General features: G+C 29.6%; 1 protein-coding gene and 1 long non-coding RNA gene across 2 annotated transcripts; one reads left to right on the forward strand and one right to left on the reverse strand.

Moving 5' to 3' along the window:
• Positions 1–248: 248 nt before the first annotated feature.
• Positions 249–20,552, reverse strand: LOC106678150 (VPS35 endosomal protein-sorting factor-like). The gene is made up of 20 exons (XM_014416508.3): positions 20,340–20,552; positions 20,165–20,255; positions 19,986–20,090; positions 18,376–18,535; positions 17,676–17,878; positions 16,545–16,675; positions 16,279–16,455; positions 15,500–15,671; positions 14,162–14,331; positions 13,974–14,074; positions 12,916–13,091; positions 11,084–11,221; positions 8,341–8,510; positions 7,636–7,795; positions 6,827–7,019; positions 5,335–5,474; positions 2,646–2,811; positions 714–847; positions 494–625; positions 249–424 (listed from the first exon to the last, which is right to left on the reverse strand). The coding sequence occupies exons 1-20, from the start codon at positions 20,366–20,368 to the stop codon at positions 335–337; spliced, it is 2,838 nt and encodes a 945-aa protein (XP_014271994.1). The 5' UTR covers positions 20,369–20,552; the 3' UTR covers positions 249–334.
• On the forward strand, positions 2,750–5,796 carry LOC106678154 (uncharacterized). The gene is made up of 2 exons (XR_001342716.1): positions 2,750–2,829; positions 5,673–5,796. It is a non-coding gene; the product is annotated as an uncharacterized lncRNA (long non-coding RNA).
• Positions 20,553–22,760: the final 2,208 nt, after the last annotated feature.

The raw sequence follows: 22,760 nt of genomic DNA on the forward strand, positions 1-22,760 counted from the left end.
ATCTTTTGTCCATATTTTATGAATATAAATATTTTAATAGTTTTATTTAATTATGTTAAAGATTAGTAAATATAGCCAGACAAAATCTATTATTCTTTGGGGGACCATGTGTCCCAGAATAAAGATCGATTTTCATTTATTAAAAAAAAAAAAAAAAAAATGTTCTTCACTTCAGGTCTTGATAAATTAAAAGAAATATAGATTGAAAAATAAGAAAATTAAAAACAAGTACAAAATTAACACAGAAATGCAATAAATTTGAATTTATTGATAATATAAATATAAAATTAAATAATATTAAAAATATATACATTTTTATATAATTTTAACTATTTTATATTTTTAATTTAGAAATAAGGAGACTAAAAGCACTGTTGGCAGGGTACATCGGAAGTTTCAATCTTAATGAATCAAGGACTCTCATCTGTAAAATAATAACTCAATTATACTTCTTGGAATAAAAAAAAATAATCAAACATTTGTTTACACATACCGCCATTTTCTTATCGAGGCACTTGTGCTTGTGAGATAACAACCAAAGCTGGTACGCAAGAGTAGCCATTCCTTCTGATTCCAAATTTACAATTTCAATTACATATTGAAACAATTCAAATGAAATTGCTGCCTATAATTTAATATATCATATAATTTTTAATTACCGTTCTCTATAATCAAGGTTAATGTACTTTTTACATAATAACTCAAAATTATACCTGTTCTTCCAAATCTTTCTGTTCTCCTAAAGTCTGCAAATTGTTTAATATTTCCTCCAGAAGAATGCTCGACATACTGTTGATTTCAGTCAAAAATTTTGGATCTGAACCGTACAGTATATCATTTGAGTCAACTGAAAAAAAAATAGGAATTTTTATGAAGATATAACTAAACAATTGAAATTTTATTAAATTTTGTACAATTAAGTGAATCATGTCCACTCTAATATTTAATACTAGTAACACTCTAAGCCCCTCGTAAGTGAAGATAACAAGCATTGGAAATTTTAAGGGATCCTCATATGGACCATATTGTCAAATGAATTGCCTTGTCTTCCATGTTGGGTTGTTATTTTATTTTTATTTCTAAATCCTCTATTGTTTTTCCATAACAGCATCTGCAGTATTGTTTTGATACATTTTTATTAAAATTAATTCTCAATTGGTGCTTTTTCTCTTAATAATTTATTATAAGAGAAAATACAATAAAATTTTACTTTTACACTTGCTATTATATGTTACTATTGCAAAAAGATTATTTTATACATATCACTGCTTTGCTTTTAAAGTAGACCATTTGACAAAATAAAAGATTTGATTTAATCTTGAACTGGAGATATTCTAAAGATAGTACCATAGACTGAGGATTACTTTTTCTACTGGGGTTATTCTACAGATAGTCCCAAACCAAACTCAATCTATTGTACAATCTAAAAAATACATCCAATTATTATTGTTATTAATTCGGCTCTACAACTCGATGTTAAATCCTGGCCTCCTGCACCATCCTCCACCAATCAATACGATCCTGTGTGGCTGCCATCTAGTTCCTCACTCCCATCATGGTCCAGGCATCAGCACGCACACTGTCACTCCATCGAAGGCATGGCTTCCTCTGCGTCTTGCTCCATGTAGTACCCAGATCACTCTCAGCCATCCGAGCAACATACCCAGCCCACATCAATCTACTGAGGCCCACAAACTGAAAAATGTCTGGTTCCTTATATAAAACTTTGAGTTCCCGGTTAGTTCAACATCTCTATATTTGGTCAACCTTGAAAGCTCCAAATATTTTACGGAGAATCTTCCTCTCCAAGACCATTAAGTTGTGCTCACCAGCCTTGGAGATAGTCTATGTTTCCGAGCTATACAGAAGAATTGGACGAATCATTGATTTATGCAAATAAATCTTGGTGTCCTTAGAAAAGGCACGTCTCCTAAAATAGGGACTGAGGCTATAATAACAGCGGTTGGCACATAAGACTCTTCGTTTAATTTCGGAGTCCGCAACATTGTCTTAGGTCATGAGCGATCCAAGATACATAAACTCAACTTGGAACTTTTCCAAAAGTATATTCTCTGATCCTGATTGCTTCACCGGACCTGGAGATTTCTTCTGTGACCATGAGTCTTTTCTGCATTCACTTCAAGCCTAGGGATGTGGTGACCCCATCCAAGCAGTGATATTATACTTTTTTTCCGGCAGATTAAATCGAATGGTCAAGATAGGTATGTGTGCAATCTAAACCCTACAAAATTACATTGCTTGAAAGCAGATTTACATGGTGACAGTTTTCTGCCATGGTAATTAGTTGACTGTCAAATCATATAAATGGTTCTTGTCATGACAGTAGCTATCACTGCTGTGACATGTACTGTCAACTAATGCCCAATCTACTACTGTGACTATATTGGTACAACAGTAATTGCTGTTATGGTAGTGCAATATCATAGTTTACACCATGGCTGCGAAATATACACCATGCCTTTATACAAGTTTTTGCGCCTTTGATACACACTTTATGTTTAGATACTTTTGATCTAAGTAACTTATTCTATACTAGATTAGATATGTTAGAAATTTTATAATTAATATATGCTACTAATGTTTTGGAACATTGAGAAAAAATAATCAAAATGAAGAATGCTTACCTTTCCTGATGTGGTATGGATATTCTGGACGAGCTACAACAGATAGCATTCTAATCACATCAAGATAGAGTCGTGTGACTGCAGCGATCCCCGTAATTTCTACACACTGCTGTAACATGTTCACGAGGCCCCTTGTCAAGTAGAGCATTCCTTGTTCGAAGCAGTCCTTGAACACAAGAATATGGTAAGGATTTACATTAATTAAATTACTTTTGTTGTTAGGCCAACTATCAGTGCAACAATATTACCATGATAGTAAATAGTGTTATATATAGTTGACCGTAAAAATTGATATATAAGAAGATGGTCAGTCAAAAGAGTTTACAACTATTTTTGTTTCACTTTTGTCCGCTACCCTGACCATCTTCTTATATATAAATAGTGTTATGATGTCAACTATCATACAGTGTAAGCTGTGGTTACAACAGTTTATGCAATGGTTATAAAATATTTCTGAGTAATGTAGTCTATCTCCAGTATTCATGAATTTCAAAGATTAATTCAGAAATTTAGTTATTTTATGTTTTTTTTTTAAATATTTCAAAAATAGTGAAATTGCAAACATCAGATAATTATTTCAGAAATATAATTCTTTATATCAATGAATAGTTGTTATATAAATAAGAAATATATGTGTTTTTTCAATTTTAGCCACTTATTAAATATATCTTGATTTAACTATCTACTAAATCTCCCCTTCCTGTTATAAGTAAATATCTTAAAAATAATATAGGGCCGTTGCTAAAAAGGTGTTTAAGTGGGTCAGGTATGAAATAATTTAAATTATTTCATCAAATAATCATGATTTTGGAAATAATTATTTTGTGAAGTAACCCTTTAATTTACTTGATAATGAAATTATTTAAACAATGCTGAGGTCTAGTAAAATTTATCTAATTATCACAGACGAGCAGCCTACAGAGTAAATTAAGAGAATGCTATAGCAAAGAACTGATCAGAAAACCAATTCATCTCTGCATTAGGAAGTACACCAACTATATTGAATCGATTTGTGATGAAACAATAGGAGAATAGATATTATATCAACAAATTAATAATACCGGATTCTGATTTTGGCCTTTTTCATCCCGTTTAAATCCTGTCACTTCTTCAGTAGATCATTATCATTTAATGATAATTTCCACTCATTCATATTTCCCATTTATTATGATAAACTAATGATAGTCATTATTATATAAGTCCTTGCCACTCTTTCACCAGATTACAGTCCATTAAAACAGCAAATCAAAACAAAGGCCATTCACATGAGTTCAAAACACCATAAAAAATTTAGGAATCACCTTCGATCAGTACCTAATATGGAATAGACATGTCTTCCAAATTACCCGAAAATTCATCTCAATCCTTAAACAGTTCCTAAGATTCTGTGATTCATCCGTTAGTATCCTCCCCTACTTTGACTACAGATGCTTAGTGTGTGGAGGATTATCTGGGAATCATGAGATGAGAGTGAAAAGATTATTGAACTGCTTCATGAGATTCATCTTAGTTATCCCCTGACATTCTCATATCTTGCATTGTTATTCTGAGCTAAGTTGGCTCTTTCCTAATATCCGGAGACAATACCTTCTATGTGTATTCTTATTCCAATCTTTAAGAACCAAAAAACCTTCCAACATAATTGACCTCTTAACCCTACATTTATCCATCCACCTGTTAAATACAAGATCCCAACCTACCAATTTTTACATCGCTTCCCATGAAACTGCTCTGTTTAAAAAATCATATATCATCTGAGCTACCTCATTTTGGAATTCCTATAATAAAGCTTCATCCTTAACTTCATTTAGACCTTTATTATATATCCGCCCTCCTCATTACCAATCTTTTATATACTTATAAATAATAAATATCTATGCAACCTTGCATAAATATGTCATTTTTTTATGATTTTATTTTTTTTTTCTCCTTTCCTTATTTAATTTATTATTGTTTCATTTACTTTTGTTAAACTTAACATAATGTAATAACAAAAATTTAACAGATAATAACACTTACAATTAATAATCAGTTAAACAACTCCATGATTCCAGGTCAATTATTCTTATTCTTATTTGAAAATTGTATATTTTGCAATTTTCAGCCTAACTTAGATGATGATTTCGATTTAAAATGCATAAAACTGAATGCTGGAACCAATTTACCCATATTGGTTACTTTTTTTATTACTTTATTTTTTCATCTCATTTCCTTATTTAATTTACTATTGTTTTAAACTTTACATAATGTTACCAGACAAATGCTGCTCAAATTGTTATTCTTAGAGGACCAAAGGTCCCAGAATAAAGATAAATTTTTCATTTCAAAAACCATGGTTATGCTACAATTAATACATTATTTATTAGTGTTTACAGATCAAAATCTATATTTTACTAAATAAAAAAAATACTAAACAGGGAAGAGCAGACAAATGAATGATAAAAGTCTTCCTGATATTTTTCTTAAGTAACGCTAAGGAACAGTGCTTAATGCTATTGCTGTATTAAGATTGGGTTGTCAGCTCATTAAAAACTATAATTTTAAATATTCTAATTAAATTAACAAACCATCTTCAACACTGTTAAGGAAATGAAGAAAATTGTATCAAGCAATACAAAGGAAAATTCAAGTAACTTGTAGTCAATGTAACTGAATTGTTTTGTATAACATAATATATAACACTACTTACAGGGACAATAATCAGTGTAGAGAGCAAATTCTTGACAAACTCTGATAGATAAGGCTGTATAAGACACATTTTCCCATCTATTTCAACTGATACAGGAAGCTGTGGAAGAATAGCCAGAGCACTGGCAATACAAGCATCAGCTGAAAAAATATCATATCGATTTCTTATTTTTATTGAAACTTTTGCATTAAAATATAAAAAAAAAAAAAAAAAAAACAGATCGGATCATTTTAAACTATTAAACAAGATCAAATATTTAATATAAATAGTAGTAATATAATGACTGTTAAAAAGCCATTACAGTTGTCCTAAATGAAATTAAGCATAGTCTACTACAGGTCTCAAGATTGTGGGTCAGAAGCAGCACTACTATGATTGAGACCTGCAACATAGGACTATCAGAAACCATCAAATTTCAAGAAAAGTAAAAAGAGCTCAGAATTACATGAAAATAGTATACTATCACAACATTACATGTTTATTTTAAGTTTGTCCGAAAATAATTGAGAACTATCTTTGTTCTAATTTTTATTTACAAATTACTTTTTTTTAATTACAAAAATTACATTTCTAAAAAAAAAAATCCAAGTGATAAGGAAAATATGGACTAAAATATATATATATTTTTTTTTACGTGCCACAGGAAATAAATTTTTCTATTTTCCTTCTCGCAGCCCAATATAAGTTGACTTTTGTGTTGAGTTAGTTTGCATCTTGCTGTATATTCTTTAGGCCTAAACACTTTAAAATATGGTCCTCATCCATGTTACTTATGTTGCATAGGGGGCATGTCGGTGAGTCTAGTGTGCCTATCCGATGCAGGTGTTTTTGGAGATCATGAAGTTGCATTTTTTCAATTTTTAAGTTTTAAATATAAATTCATTAACAATTAATAGTTAGTATTATAATATTATTCGGCCATTTATACTTATTCTTATTTCAAAATTGTATATTTTGCAATTCTGAGTCAAATTCAGGTGATTTAGATTTTAATTACATAAAACTGAATGCTTGAATCAAATTTCCCATATTGTAAACATATAGGTACGTATGCTAATAATTATTTATTTTATTTTTCTCTAATTAAATTTATAATTTATAATAGAAAATATCTGAAGTAGGGCAAATCATACTTAAACACATGAAGAGTTGAATTCAATATTAAAAAAAAAAAGAAATAAACAAACAAAGTATTCATAGGATTACATGATTAAATGTCCTTGAGTAACTGAAAAAATCTCTTTGGATTAGATTTTTAACCCTTCATTAATCTTGCTGACTTAGTAGTACTTTCTTACTTCAGTTTAACTATTTTATTGTGAATATCCAGAGAGTATCTTAAACCATAAAGTTGATTTTTTAGTATCTGTGTTTTATACATGTTTTAGATTTTCAATACAATTTTGTGTTTTGTACTGCACGTTTTTCGATTTTTTTACAGCACAAAAATCCAGACTCAAGTTATATTAAAACAATATGATACAAAATTTACCTTGTCCAAGGGACTGGTTGAAAAGAGCGATTTGTGCAGTAACCAGGTAAAGTCGGAGCCGAGTGATTTCAGAAGTTACAGACGGAATGGTTATGTATGAGAATGCAGCACAGGCGTGCACAAAAGCGGCAGTTCTCTTAGTGTGGTGGCATTTTACGTTCTTTCCTGTTTCAACTGCAATACGATTAACACACTGAAACATTAAATTTAAATGGTATTTTATAAATAAAATTACCTAATAAAATATTTAATGTGATAACAACCAAGTAATGAAATATGAAAAATTTCTGATGAGCCCACTCAAGCGACCTTTCTTGTCATTAGAGGTGTTCAATCTAATATAAAAACTAATTACTGTTTCTTTTCTAATATTTGACCCATTAATTTTTTTTTAATCTAGCTTTATGGCAAAATTAATAATCTTTTAAAGGAGAACATAAAATTCTTTAGAAGATAAAACAGTATCTTACGAGTCCTGGGAAATATTTACAGTGGCGATTGTAGATCTCAAGAACTAAAAAAAAAAATAGAACATGATCTAATTTTCATCATAAGAAGAGAAAATTCATATTTTGCGGTTTCTTGAGAGTCATATTTTTTTTTTTCTGAGTGGAAAGCAATCACTCAAAAAATATTCAAGGTAATTAAGATCCTATTATACCATTTTAAAGCAGATGGAATTCTCTTTTACTTAACTAATCTATCATAGGGTGTCTTAGTAAGGTAACAATAGTGCAATATAATATCTCATCCAATTAGAGGATCTACTACATCTTGCTTTTATTAAAACAATTATAAATAATACTTACATGAACAAGAGTAACAATAACGGCATCCAGATTCATAAAGGTTGCCCTTGCTTCAACATAAAACCTCAACTGCTGTTCAAAGTCACCAAAATCTATTTTCAAGATAAGCTGTGATATTAACTGCCCATATTGCCTCTTCTCATCATCAACGGACAAAGCACTAAAACATAAATTAGTATATAAACATGGTAGTATTTATCAATTATACTGTTTCAGGGAAAAACTCAACCCATTTTCACTTCTTAAAAACTTTATTATAATGGACGTTTTAAGCAACTTAACTCGTCTTCTAACTGAAATGATATATAATTCATATTTAACATTAAACAACTATGCTAACATACAAATTAGTTTTGATGTCACAACATAATGTAGTTTTATTTCCATACGGAAAAATAGGATAGATACTGGCTAATTTCAATGCGTGATGATGGGAAATGTTTTTGGTGTACAAAAAAAGGCATGTGCAAATAGGACTTGGAGGGATTATGATGGCGTTAAGCCTTGGACCTTTCTTAAGTTGGCTGAAGCAAGGTTCTCTCACCAGTTCTTGCAGAGAAAGAAGTGAAGCGTCAACTGAAAGCCATAGTAAAATTTTCTTCACTTGTGGATGTATAGGTTTTTAGGTTATCCAATGATTTAAATTTCCTTCTTTTAATAATTGCTATACAAATTTAAAATAGATATATAATAAACTAGATTTACTTCACAGAATCGTGGAGAACTTTCGCAATGAACATAAGAGCATCAGTCGTAACGGGATCTGCAGTACACTCTGCTGTTCTAGATTTACAGAAAATCTCCAGAATCCTTTGGCAAGCCATTGCACGTGATGAATCACTTCTGATTACATCTAATAGTGGCAAGAATTTATCCTATGAATTAAAACACAATATTAGAAGTATTAAAACAGCTTGTGGTATCTACTAACTGTGTTATTGTGCTGAACAGTTTGTATGAATTTTGGGTGAACAATGCCTGCGTGCTATAATGCTAAATGTGATTATGTGTTATTTGCTAAAGTACGGTTAACAATCAGCCATGTTTTTTTAAAAAGTTTTGTGAGTTCTAAATAATAACTGCTTTTCGAAAAAGGATAGTTTGTCCAAAACATAGAAATAGAGACATCTCCAAAATTTAGAAATAGAAAGATGTAAGTAGTATTAAGGATTTTCCCTTTAAAATAATAAAACTGTATGCCTTTATCCTCTGTAGGCATCAGGAATTTATCAGAAATAACTGAGTGTTACCAAATTGTATTTGGTGTCGTGTCTGTGGGCAGGGAAAAATGCACTGGGATTTCAGTGAAATTTAATAAAATATCTACAAATCTAATGTATACCAATGTTATAGATATAGATATAGATAGATAGATAGATAGATATAGATATATATACCACATATATGCTATTGTCAAGTAGAAGTACTAACTTACTTTTATATAACTTAATTTCTTGTCTGTTTATCAATTATATTAAAAATTCAGATTGTGTAAATCAAGTAAAATTAGAAAATATTGAATAAAAATAGGTTGATAGACTAAAATATATTTTGACAAAGCCAGAATAACGTGCAAATTTATAATGACATTGTTAACTGTGATATTATAAATATAATATTCTTGAGAATGGCCAAAATGTAGGAGCAATAAGATAATAAATATGTTGAGACTACACAGATGTTTTTTTATTATAATTGCTAATAACTGACTACTTATAATAGTTCAACAATTATTTCTTGAACAAATAGAATCAACAATTTGAAATATACTGAACAATGGCATTTTTAAAACCAGATCGTACTTCAACTTAGAGAGTGGGATGCTGTTAAATGTTGAAATTCCAGACTTGGTTGTTTTTTTTCCTTATATTTTTAGAAGCTTGTACAGTACGAAATGTGTTGTTTTTGACAGAATTAGTGTAATCATGGGGTCATGCCATAGACCATATGGTGTCACCACTAACTCATTTTTTGATTTTGTTTTACAAGTAGGGTTTTGCTAACAACCTCTTAAATAGGTACCTGCATATTTGTTTATTCTGCTATTTCATTTTCAATAAATGTACAATACCATAAGGTCTGTGCTCTAAAGTTCTTTTAGCGGCTTTCTTAAAGTAATAATGAATTTTTCAGGCAATACTAGTAGGTAGCACTCACATTATTACCATTGGCTCCTTATGGGAGTGAAACCTTAATTAATTAATGATTAAAAATTTGTTAATTTAAAATATATTTAATTATTATATATTCGTGGTTCACTGATCTTATGAATAGATAAAATTGAAATATTAGATAAAATTATTAAAATATTTAATATATACCGCAACAACCCATGAATGGTCAGAAGTGCAATACTTTGAAAGGAAGTACTGACACTAAACCAACTATGGTAAAAGGAGGTGATTTAGTCAGAATCATACCCAACTACCAGAGCCAGCATCAAAGTTAGTCCAGTGGCTTAAAGCGGTAACTTTGACTAGCTCGTGACTGCAGCAATAGTGGTTCGAATTGGTTCTGGGGAGTTGGCTTTTATTTCTGTGGCGGCCACACAAAATGAAAACGACCACACCATGGTTAGAATAGGGTGGTAACCTTTAGATCACTCCTTCCCTCCCCCTTCTGTCAGAAATTAATAGAAAGGGGGCCACAAAAAAAAAATTTTTGACCCAATAAAGGGTACCCTGTTCATGAGGCTGGGTGGATCCCAGAGGACTCCTGAACCCAAGGGGCTGACTCACAGCCCCCAGTGAAACAGAAAATAATTATCTGCACAGTCAGATTCCAGCCCTGGTCCTTGGAGTTAGTACCACAATGGCTAACCACTGACACTCACTCCCAGATAAAATTATAATTTTTTTTCTATTTATATTGACTATTTATGACTAAATTGCCAGTGAGGGTTAAAATTAGTGTCTGAAATTCTTTATGTGTGAAATCAAGGTTTTAATCACTCATAATTAGTTGTTTTTTTTTAATGAAAGTTTTTAAGTATAAAAAAAATTAAACCATAAAATTGTAATTATTTTTATTTTTAAAAAACAAGTAATTATGATCAATTGAAACCTTAATTTGACACATAAAAAATTTTAATTGTTATTACCGATTTAGTAAGGGGTTCATATTGCTGTTAATCATTGTTTATACTTCGTTGATGTATAATTAAAGTGACATATCTGTGAATTTTGCTATCCTGGGTTTTTTCGTAAGGCTTTTGTGTGACTTTCTATTCTCTTCGCAATAACAAAAGTATCTAACTGAATATGTGACATCACTAATTAAAAATACAAAATAATCAATTCACGTATACCAAAATTATAAATGACTTCCTACTTGCAATCATAATCCAAACATTATTCTCTCAGAAATGTTCAAATACTTTATCATTCTATTGACGATAATGAGAATTCTATAGCTATTGATATAAAATGATGATTAATAAAAATTGTACCATTGTGAAAAGTTGATCCATGTCGGGAAAGTTTGAAGCAACAGTAATGATGGTATCCTGAAGAATAGCACTTGAAGATTTTGTGCTAGTTCTGGAGCGATCAATAATGTCTCCAAGAATGGCATTTAATTCTGAAGTCTGAAAGCAACATTTGATCATTAGGTTTATATTAAAGTTGATCATATATATTTCTAATTGATTAAGACTAAGATATTAAGTTATAGCATTCATTCATTTGTTAGTTGATTTTAGGTAAAGGTAGGTGGATCAAGTTAAGACCAACTGATTAAACTTCAGGTATACCTGAGGATGGCTTGTTAGGCTGCAAGAACTCATAGTTATTATACAGAAATACATGACAGAAAAAAATAAAATAAAAATGAGAATAAAGGTATTGCTTAATATTTTTATCGATATTAGACTATCTCTACACAGCACACAATTCTATTTTAATACATGACTCTGATACGACAATTGCTATCAGAAATGCTTTCATTAAAAAAAAAATTATGTAAAATTAACAAAAAAGAACATTAAAATTTGATAAATCTAATACAATCCTGAATTAGATTGATGACAAGTTATTAATAATAATAAGTGAATTAATATTGCTTATTATAACCCCATATAGGTCGTTTGCCATGAAAAAAAATTTGTAATCCATAAAACAGTAATGAATCAAAACTCATACCTTTATTCTGAATTTAAATTCAATGCCTTGTTCTCATTTTTCTTTTTATTGTTATGTATTTTAGTATAAGAATTATAAATCCTTGCAGATAGTACCTCAGAATGGCTGGTTAAACAATAATAAGATAGTGGTAAAGTATTATCAGCCCATATTAAGCTGATTCATATAGCATAAATATAATGTCAGATTTAAGACGGAATTTAATGAAACTTTGAATGATAAACAATAATTTATTTTGTCCTTTGTTTTTCAAAGCTCTTTTTCTTTTCTATAGGCATGGCAGACACACTAGGTGGTTTTTAGCCTGCTCCAATATTTTTACTCAGGCTTTTCGGTTTCCAGCCAATTTCATAGAAAGCCTATTTGTCGACAAATCAACACTTATGTTTTTTTTTAATCTTCTTTCTAAAAGCTCTCAATCCCTCAGGATGACAAGAGTACAAATTCTTGGCAATCATGTCATTGTCCTCCGTCCTGACCAGATGACCCAGCCACCACAAATGTTATATTTTAATGAAGTCTGAAATCCTCACATCTCAATAGGTGGGGAAAATTATTTTTTCTAATTTTTTTCACTGAGGCCATTACCCATTCTCTCTTATTGGATCTAGGACATGTTTAAATAAATTTCACTCAAAGATGTCTATTCTCCATGCTGCTGCTCTATTTAAGACCAACATCTCACAAGCGTAAATTCCAACCAGTTTTATATTATCTTAATTTTATTGTACTACTGATCAATCTACTTCGCGGTGGAAAATGATATTAAGTTGAAAGTGCCAATTTGAGCTTTGATCTCCTCATCTATGGATACATCAATTCGACTTTCTAGAAATTTAAAACTGATGCAAATTTGAAAGAAGCTATTGCCAACCTTCTACAGATTTCGTAGATATGTCAAGTCTCGTCTTCTCATTACTATAATCTCAGCCTAAACAAGTCTTTAGTGTTTTGAAGAGATCAGGACATCATCAGCAAATGCCAATATTTGGTAAATTTTGTAGAAAAAAGTTTTTTTTAAATAAAACTAAACAAAATTGATTAATATCATCAAAAATATTAAAATTTATCAGGAATGGGTAATAACATAAAAGTACTAATAGTTAGAGTAGGAGAAAGTTCATGTCATATAAACACTTACAGAAGAATGGGCTATGATAAATGGTATCCAAGCTTGAACACAAGAAAGATAATCACCATCATTTTCAAGTTTTGAAACAAGTTTCCAAACTTCTCGCTTTATATAATTTGAATTAGAAGTAGTGTGACCTCGTAATCTTTCCCCCATCGTCTTTAGAAGAGTATAAAGCGGAAAACCTATAAATAAAACAACATATAGGGGTTTTTAAAAAGAAATAACTAACACCCTGGTTACATAGTGATGGTGATAGCAACAGCTGTTGTCATAACCAATTCTGAGGTTCCAGGAAAAGCCTTTAGAGGTATTGGAATTTTTGGAATATGAAAAACTTCTTATTTCACAGTATTGGTTTTAGGAGAGTACAGAACGTAGTTTGACTTGAGACATCAAAACAAATTTTTTTTAAATTAGTGTAATCTAAGAGCTGTGCAGATTAAAAAATATTATAAGTATTATTTATAAAACCATATTTTTATTTGTCAGGAAACATAAAAAATGATCCTTTTTGAAAAAATAAAAGAATAAAATACTGTGTATATATACACACACACATATATATATATTTTTTTTAATATAATTTTTTTTTATTTACTTATTTTTATTGTATTTTGGTTCTCCTTTTTTTTTTAGTTACAAGAGCAATAAAATCCATCTGTAGATTTTGCCCTTAAATCCAAACCAAAGCAACTAATCTAATGTTCTCCCACATAGATAACATGATTTATGTAATTAAAAATCAGATAAAAAAATAAATTGAAGAACTAAATATAAGAATATAATTGTAAACTAATGAGATCATCTATATATATAGTTTAAAAAGTATTGTTATATTAATATATCATTATGATTTCCCAACCCTAAATGCAACCAGCATATATGGAGCTGGGGTACAGGGGACATGGATTTCAATACCCGCATCTGTGCGGATGGAGCACTGGAGTAGATATAGAGTTAAAAATTATTAATAAATTATTTTTAAATTATTAAAAATTGAAGGTTAATGGAAGTGATTGAAGTGTTCAAATAAACAAAAAAATTTATATGCATAACTGACTTACTTTCTCCAAAACATGATGCAATTTGCTGCACTAAAACTTCTGCTTTCTGCGCAATATATTCGGGTTTAAATGTAGACAAAATAGAATTAAAAAGAAGACCTCTGTTGAAAAAAAACAAAAAAACAAATGTAGAAATAAATTTCAATCAAATATATTAGTGAAAATAATAATAATAATAAATTGTATACTTGTTCCTTTTTTCCATGCACAGTTTAAATAATTCATCGAGATAATCATGCCGTTCACTGTTAGCAATTCCTTGGAACATCCAATCCAGAGCAGGGACGTAAGTACCGAGGTAAGCTGCTAATTCAACCTTTTGAGTCGATAGTTGATGAAATACAGTTGGACTGAATAACTGAAATTATAACATAATCTAGGTCAATTTAGTCAATTAATGAAATATTTTCAATGAAATTTTGGGTATATGTGATGATTAGTTCAGAATCAACATGACCCAAAGATTTGTGGGAAAAACTTACATGGCGGTGTAATAGGTAATGTCAAATATATCATATGGTGAAAATGAAATTCAAATCTAAAAATTAAACCTAAACAATAGCAGTGTTGTTTGAGTTTTAAATAAAATATAGATAGAAATCAAATATAACATTGATTCAATTAAAGAAAAGAGTAGTGTAAGCACTAATTATTGTAAGGTCAACCTTTGTTCTTAATATTTAAAAACAAAGGTTGACTAATATAAACTTTATGTAATATAAAGGTTGTATAAAACAAAATATACAGTCAGAAGTAGAAGTTGAGATGATAGTGATACAGATGAAATGGAGAAAATGTTTGATTACACACAGAAATTTAAATATTAAACAAAATAAGAAATTAAATGCCAAATTAAAAGCAGATAAAAATTGTTATTTTACAGTTACAAAACTACCTAGCCCATTTTATTTCCAGAAACTCAAAAGTTAGAATTTACAAAAATATCACAATTCCTAATGTTCTTTACAGATACAAAACGTAATTGTAGACTTAAATTAAAACAAAAATAGCTTTAGATCCTTTTTTCTCACTTTATTTATTTTGGTCCAAATGTTTGGCCCTCAGGCCATTATCAAGGAGAAACTTACAACTGATTTGTTCAAAAATAAATATTTATATTTTCGTAGTAAATATTTATAAACAACTTTGGCATAGTAGCCTGCGATATGATTTTAAGGGTCTCCTTGATAATGGCCTAAGGGACGAAATGTTGGAGGAAAATAAACAAAGTGAGAGATAACGATCAAAAGATATTTGAGTTTAAATTTAAGTTACCTACTATCAAACAAAAAATTAATATGTAATAAATTAATACACTAATGAAGTAGTTGTTAACATAAAGGGAAGAATAAAACCATGAGATATTTGAAAACAAGATATTGTGATATATATTCAACGTTTCGGCTAAAACACCATCATCAGTAACAAATTTAAATTACAGATTATAATACATACTAACAGACTCAAACTTCGAAGGCAGAGGAGGTTATATAAGGTTTATCAGCATTATACATATTCAAAATTACCTGTTCATATAATAAAAGAAAATCAATAAGATTCTGCCTAATAAGTTCTGGACCAGCTTTGAAGACAGACTGACCGATTCGGCAGAGATAGCATCTTGTGTAGACAGCAACCAAGGGGTCCCCGATCCCTCGAGTCATTAAAGTCAATCTGTTCACACAATCTGATAGCTCGCTGTAACAATAAAATAATATTTAAAATTAATTATATTATTACAAGGTAAAATTATGCTGCTATAAGGCAAGTTGGTGTCGCCATCAAATAAGCACAGTCCTCCGCTAGCTGTAGAGCAACAGAGAAGAAGAAGAATTATAGGGAAAAATCTAACTCTTTTTCGATTCTTAATTCTGTCTACAGTGGATGTCTAGAGCAGTACGAGCTCATGAATAATGAATAAATAATTTTATAGAAAGCTTTCATTACACTGATTACAGGTGACACTGATAACTCAAATTTGAAAAAAAGTATATATATACATTCCAATGGAAGCTTGGGAACAGCTTCAACCTTTCGCTTCGAACAGCCCTGATGAAGCCCTGCAAAGTGAGGCGAAACGTTGGACATTAAATAGTTATAAACTATTTGTTCTTTTTTTTTTTTACTGCAACCCTGACTATCTTCTTATATTGAAAAAAAAATTACTTTAATTGTTTTTCTTCCTCACCCTTCTTTAAATATTTAAATAAATTAATAGATAATACAATAAATAATGGTTTATAAATCTATAAAATTACATTCTACTTTCATAGTTAATATAAATTATAATTAAGAATAAACTAACCTGTTGGTCAAGAAGGTATATGATTTGAGGACAGCAGCTTCAACGTAGAGTCGAGGTATCAACTCGCGAATTGAGGCAATTTTATAAAACCAATTCCGACATGTTTCTTTGGCAGATTCCGGAACCATATTAGGTGTAAAATTTTCTGGAAGTGGAGATAGTATCTTACTTCCGCTTCTAAAAATAAAAGTAGTCATCACTTTATATAGACATGAGCAATAAACAAGAACACAAATAAGAATAATAATAATAAAATAATATCTTACGGATAATATTCTGCTTTTGCTAAAAGTCTTTCATAAACTAAATTACCAAACATATCTAAGACATCTGTGATTAGTACAAATTTACTAGGATAAAACTGAACGACAGATGTGTCAACAAGGAGCTTAGCACACTGAAATAAAAAAAAGTCTATAAAAAAATTAAAAGGATTTTTTTTTTTAAATTATTATTAAAACTACACTCGAACAAAATGAACAAAACAAAACATACAATAATATTTGAAAATAATCATTTATATCTGACTTGCTGAATTTTATGTTAAAATAGAAAAAAAACACATCAAAGATTTTAACTGTGTACTCGAATAATTCCAGAAATAAATATAATATTGTATATCATGCTATTTTCCTTTCTATTTTATTTTTGTCTTTTTTTTTTTTTTTTATGCTCATGTGTTTACTTTAAATTGCAATTGTATGGTAGGAGAATAAACTCTTTAGTAAATTAACACTAAAACACTGTTTTTTGGGGGGAGTGAGGGGTTAAAGAAGATAGAGAAAGAAAAAACAATTATCAATTTTTTTTGGATAATTAATATTTATACATTTTGTTTGGGAGAGAAAAAATAGTTCATTTTGTCCATAGTGGACAAACTCAAACCATTTTGGTTTTCATAAGATTTTTGCTGAAAAATGGTCATTCACTGTTCACTAATTTTCATATTTCAAATTAGTAATTGGTATAATATTCAATATTAGACTACATTTCTTCTCTTTATTCAAATTATATACATTCAATTATTTGCAATATTTCAAGGGTTATTAAGTATTTCTACAACCAAATTTCTAAGAAGGTACTTTAAATACATTAAATAGCAAAATTGATTTTTATAATTCAGAAGAAATAGTGAAATAATGAAGAATGAGGGGAAAAATTCATTTTTATAATTTAGGAGAAATTAATAACTGTTGTTGAAATTTAAATGACAATTTAGACCAGTAATAAAATGGATTTGTATTTTAGTGGACAACAAGTGTAGACAGATAGTCATTGGCAATGAAACCCCAAGGTTCATTAGGGTTTATTATTATTATTACCATTATCCAGAAAAAAATACTATAATATACAGTAGTTTTATTTTGATATGATAAACACCTACATAATATTAGTACCTGAATTGCGACTTTAAGAGCTTTGACCCGGAAGTCATGATTCCAAGCAGTAACCAATACTTTACCAAAGCTATTTACGGTCTCGACATATTCAGCCTGTGATAACTGTTCCAACTGACGTAGGGTTAATTCTTCAAAATCATCGAGTTGCTCCAGCTTGTTCTTGATTCCAATGTTCGTAGCAACATCTTTGGATGAGGAACCTATAAAATTATATTTATTCCTAATAACATACAGAAATCAAATTGTTATAAGTTAAACATTTATTGAAAAATAATTAATAATGGCTAATGATATTCTTGAATATATTTGATTTTTTTTTCTTTCCTTATCTTCCACAGAAACTCTTGAGTACATATATAATCCATGCCCTAGAGAGCATATGGCCTTATAAGAAAAATATTGATTTACATCCATTTTGATAACATATTTAGACATACACACGTAAACCATAAAAAAATAAATGAATAAAAGAAAATAATTTTAAAAAAATAATACATACAAAAAAATTTTAATTCATAAATAAAAATGAACAATGAGAATTGGCAAATTGGGCTCAAATTAATTGTAATTTTTTTAGCTAAAAAAAATAAAAGTTTTTATTTATTAAACAAATTTATATTTTATAAACAAGTATTTAATTTTGGTAATTTTTGAAAAGCTATCATTAGAAAAAGGATTTTCAATGTCAACTCAATACCTCTTTCCTGGTGTTGTTGTAAAGATATAGAAAGTTTCTGTGTTGTTGTAAATTTATTTAATATAGCAGTTCGTTGTTCTATCCAAGGATTATCACTCACTTCAAGACCCCTCTTTGGAGCTTTGACAGGTTCAACACTGAGATCCAAGTCATCCCAGTCCTGAAATAGGAGAGTACTATGAATCATAGAATAACAATGAATCTTTAAGAGAAAGAAAGAGTTCTCACAATACCAAGACTCTAACTATGATTTTTAAAAAGACTAGCTGTCATATAATTTCCCTAAACATAAAATCCAGTTTAGATTACGAACTAATAAAAACATCTACAAATTAAACAACATTAGGTGGAAACCTCTTTTAAACAAGTTCTTAGAACACTTAACAAAATCACTCCCAATAAAACATTGTTTTCCAACTTTTAAGACCTCAAAAGTAACATCTGAAAATTTAGGCATGATTATAGAACAAATTTTACTAATAGAGTAAAATTAAAACAAGGTTTGACTTGGAGTAGAATATACTTTGAAATAGAAAAAAAGGAGCAATTACCAGACTTTTTTCTCAACACCTTTACCAATACTAGAACCAGTAGTTTTGCTTTCCATCAAGAAATTTGTTTCTAGAGAATCTTTCAACGGTCACAGTTAGTGACCTTATTCAAAACTTAATAAAAATAAGAATATGCAATGTATCTTTTCAATATCGATATGCAATAAGAATACACAAAAGATAAATTATATTTCTTAATTCACTGTACTTTAAATATGCACATTTCTGGGTTTGAACATTTTCAAAATTTAAGTCTTGAAATGAATAAATGTAGAGGAGTGCTGATTTTTCTAAGGACAAAGTTAAACATTAAGACAAAATTATCTTGCAACTACTGACAGATATGAATAACGAAATTTATTATTAAATGAATAAACTGGTATAGCATTTAAATAACCATTATATAACTGAACTAAATCTCAAATAAACCTATATTGTAATAATTTAACCATACTATAAATTAACAAATACTAGTATTAGGAAAGTGGTAAAAAATATATTAATGAAGAAAAATATTAGTTCGATCAGGTGATAAAAGAATATAAGGATATTGCAAAGATTATTACCAAAGATATGATAAAGACTAGAATTCCTTTAGAATTAAAGGTACCATGAGAGGTTCAGAGGTAATTATATATCAGGATGAATGAGTAAGTAGAAAAGATAAATGATTACAGATCTATCAATGTAAAATAAAATTTACAAATACAAAAAGAAGTAACAACAATTATCAACTAAATTCACAACTGTATAGAGATGCTAAAACATCTTAAAAAAAGTGTTTCCTTTCTCTGGAATCCAGGGCACTCAGGAATTGCTGGAAATGAGGCAGCGGCTAAACAGGCTGCTATAATGAACGTTCCACCACTCAACTTTATACTAAAATATAATCCACCAATATCGACCAGTGTAAAAAAGAAATAGTCTACATTCAACTATCAAATGTCAAAGACAAGAAGATAAATAAAGTAAAAAGGGTGTAATAACCTAGATGTTGATCACCCTGAATAAAAATCTAATCTAATCTTGACAATTATCTAAGAAAGTTATGATACTCACTTCTTGGGCAGCCATAAGAGATAATGGGTCAGCATTTTCAAAGCTTCCACTCAATGGATCAATGAATGTTACCTTTTCTTTTTGACCAACTGTTTCAATTTTTGACTGAAACAGATATATTACAAATTAGAAACAATACAGTAAAACAATAATGTCATCAAAGCTTGTTTATTCCTTACTGTGGTATTAATTTGTTTGAGTGGATGATTAAGAGTTTGTTCCAATTTGCAAACGTGGATTGGAGGTAGTTCAAAACTAGACTTGCAGATCCTAAGATGAAATTAAGTGATATTCAAAATAATTTATTAAACTGTATCTATGCTTACTACATTATTTTTGGTTTAATCATCTTACCAATTCCATTCAAAATTTCTTGCACCCATGTTTTAAATAATATTATTAAGTAAGAGTAATAAAATATCAGTATTAATTAATTAAAAATACGTTGAACTACACATTTCATTGAAACATAAAATTCAGTTCAGAATACAATCAGTAAAACCATCTCCTTAGTAAATATTTCACTTTTGAATTAAGGATAAACATTGTGTTATCACGTTATCAGTAGTAACTGTTATCACCGACAGAGGGAGGATCGCAATCACTGATGATTCGCTCAAATTTGAGCAACGATTGATGACATCATAAGCTCTCAAATGTTAGTACTATCTTGAAACAAGACTTGTTTCAGGTTTGGTTTAACCAGGGGGGTGCCATTACCTACTCTCCTTCTAAGTAAAAATGACGCTAAGGGATTAGGTCATGCTCTTTGAAGGCAACATTATGTTGAAGTTAATCGCAAATGAAAGAATAGAATAGTTGAAAACAATAGAGCTTGTAATAAATATTATTTGATATATTTATAATGAAAATTCACTAAGCCGTTCTCAAAAGATTCCTTCTTCTTTCTCTGTTCTGTTCAGACTCATTTCAATGTGAATACCGAGGATCCCAAAATAGATTTCATGTTCTAAAAAGTAAGGTGGGAATATAAAATTGAATTAACTTCAATTAATGTTTTCTAACATCAGTTAAAAAACTTTATTTAAGGATAATATTAATATATAAAATTTTGATACAAATAAATAATTGTTTCTGTTATAATGGATAAAGCTGTTTATTAAAAAAGAAGTAAAAAGAGTAAGCATTATTTTATAGAAGACTAAATGTTTCCACCAAAAAGTGACTGAGAATAAATAGTAATTAAATAAACCAATATCAACAACAAAATGTGAGCACCCTTTGAGTAACTCCCAACCTTTTTTTTGATTCCCCTACCAAGGCATTTGTGACATAACGGGTGTGGCAGTAACTTTCAAATGTAGCGTACCAAATTCCACGCCTACGGAAGGAATAGACCCTTCTGGCGTCACTCGACCTGGAAGCGTACCCCTTCCATTATACTCCTTCCTCCAAGAGTTTAACTTATTTCAACTAGACATTTTAGAATTACTTAATAAAAACGTATTAGCTACCCTAAACTAAATTATAATTGCATAATAAAATATGTGTAAAATAAATATTTCCACAAGACTTCAAATTTAGTGTAACGGTATACAGTTGTGCGCGCGCTCTAGCATACTACCCATGAAGAAAGAGGCCTAAGTTCATTGTATCGTAGCAGCCATAAGCAAGATCAGAAAGATCAGATTATGTTATATCATTATTCATGTATTATGTATTTGTATAAATTGTGTAACGTTGTAAATACCAAATTTATTATCAATAAACGATATTATAACAATAATAAAAATAAATAAAAGTAAAAGAGACCTCTTGGACTCGCAAACAGTAAAGCTCAGGGACAATAAGTTTTATAAAACTAAAATTACATGTTTAACATACCTTAATTTCATCATGCAGAGGACCCTCGCCTCCAGATTTGTAAATACGAAATCCACATCAATCAACAGCTAAGTAGTTATTCCTCCTTCCATTTCTTCTGGTACAATAAGGAATATTTTCCAATTAGAATTATGTTAGTTTCTTAGCATAGTGTTTCTATCATAGTATCATTGTTTCAGAGAGATCTGAAAAAAGTCACGTTAAATTCGGTATACCGGAAATATCACTTTATTGAATCGATTTTACACATTTTTATCATTTTCTTAAAAATGGCTGTAACGGTTTTGATTTAACTCGGTTTATTAAAGCATGATCCATTGATTTTTAAAATCAGATAGGTATTATTGTTATTAAAATAGTTTAGGAGGAATTAAATACCCAATTTTCAAAAAAAATCTTTAATTTTATTATTTTGAAAAAGTAATCCAATTTCCATTGCTAACAGTAATGTAAAATGTATAAATATGAGCTATGAAAGAATTTGACAATTGCGAAAATGAGAAACATAGATAAAAAGAAATAACAGAATAGAAACAGAAAAATCAGGGACAGTCCAGTGTGTCCGATCTTTGTTCAACTGTTGTATTCTTGGTAGGAATAAGGCGGTATTCGTTATATAGCAACTGAAGAATAAATCTTTATAGTTTTTCTTCAACCAGGATAGTAAATGACAGTTGGATGATGCGCGCACCGAACCAAGTTTTTTTTCATAACGAATGGACCTTCTTAACATCTACGAAGAAACAAAATTTAGTCATTCTCGAAATTTGAAATACGTTCAAACTCAATAGCTCGAAATCCGAAAGTTCGAAAAATCTATATTTCGAATTAACAACATATTTCCCGGTGCATTTATCGATAAAATTCACCTCCTTAATACACTAATACAAGATCCTACAATGTGGAGTGAAAATCGCGAGCTGACAATCC

The sequence above is a fragment of the Halyomorpha halys genome, unplaced genomic scaffold (assembly GCF_000696795.3).
Source record: "Halyomorpha halys isolate HHAL.00 unplaced genomic scaffold, Hhal_1.1 Scaffold126.1, whole genome shotgun sequence".
Classification (NCBI taxonomy): Eukaryota; Metazoa; Arthropoda; class Insecta; order Hemiptera; family Pentatomidae; genus Halyomorpha; species Halyomorpha halys.

Excerpts from the sequence above, each read along its gene's own strand:
- LOC106678150 (XM_014416508.3), bottom strand. The coding sequence starts at position 20,368 with ATGGGTGCAAGAAATTTTGAATGGAATTG. Across the intron at positions 14,075-14,161 it reads TGCATGGAAAAAAGGAACAA|AGGTCTTCTTTTTAATTCTA; the intron begins GTATACAATTTA and ends TTTTTTCAACAG. Across the intron at positions 11,222-12,915 it reads TTATCATAGCCCATTCTTCT|ACTTCAGAATTAAATGCCAT; the intron begins GTAAGTGTTTAT and ends TGTTGCTTTCAG.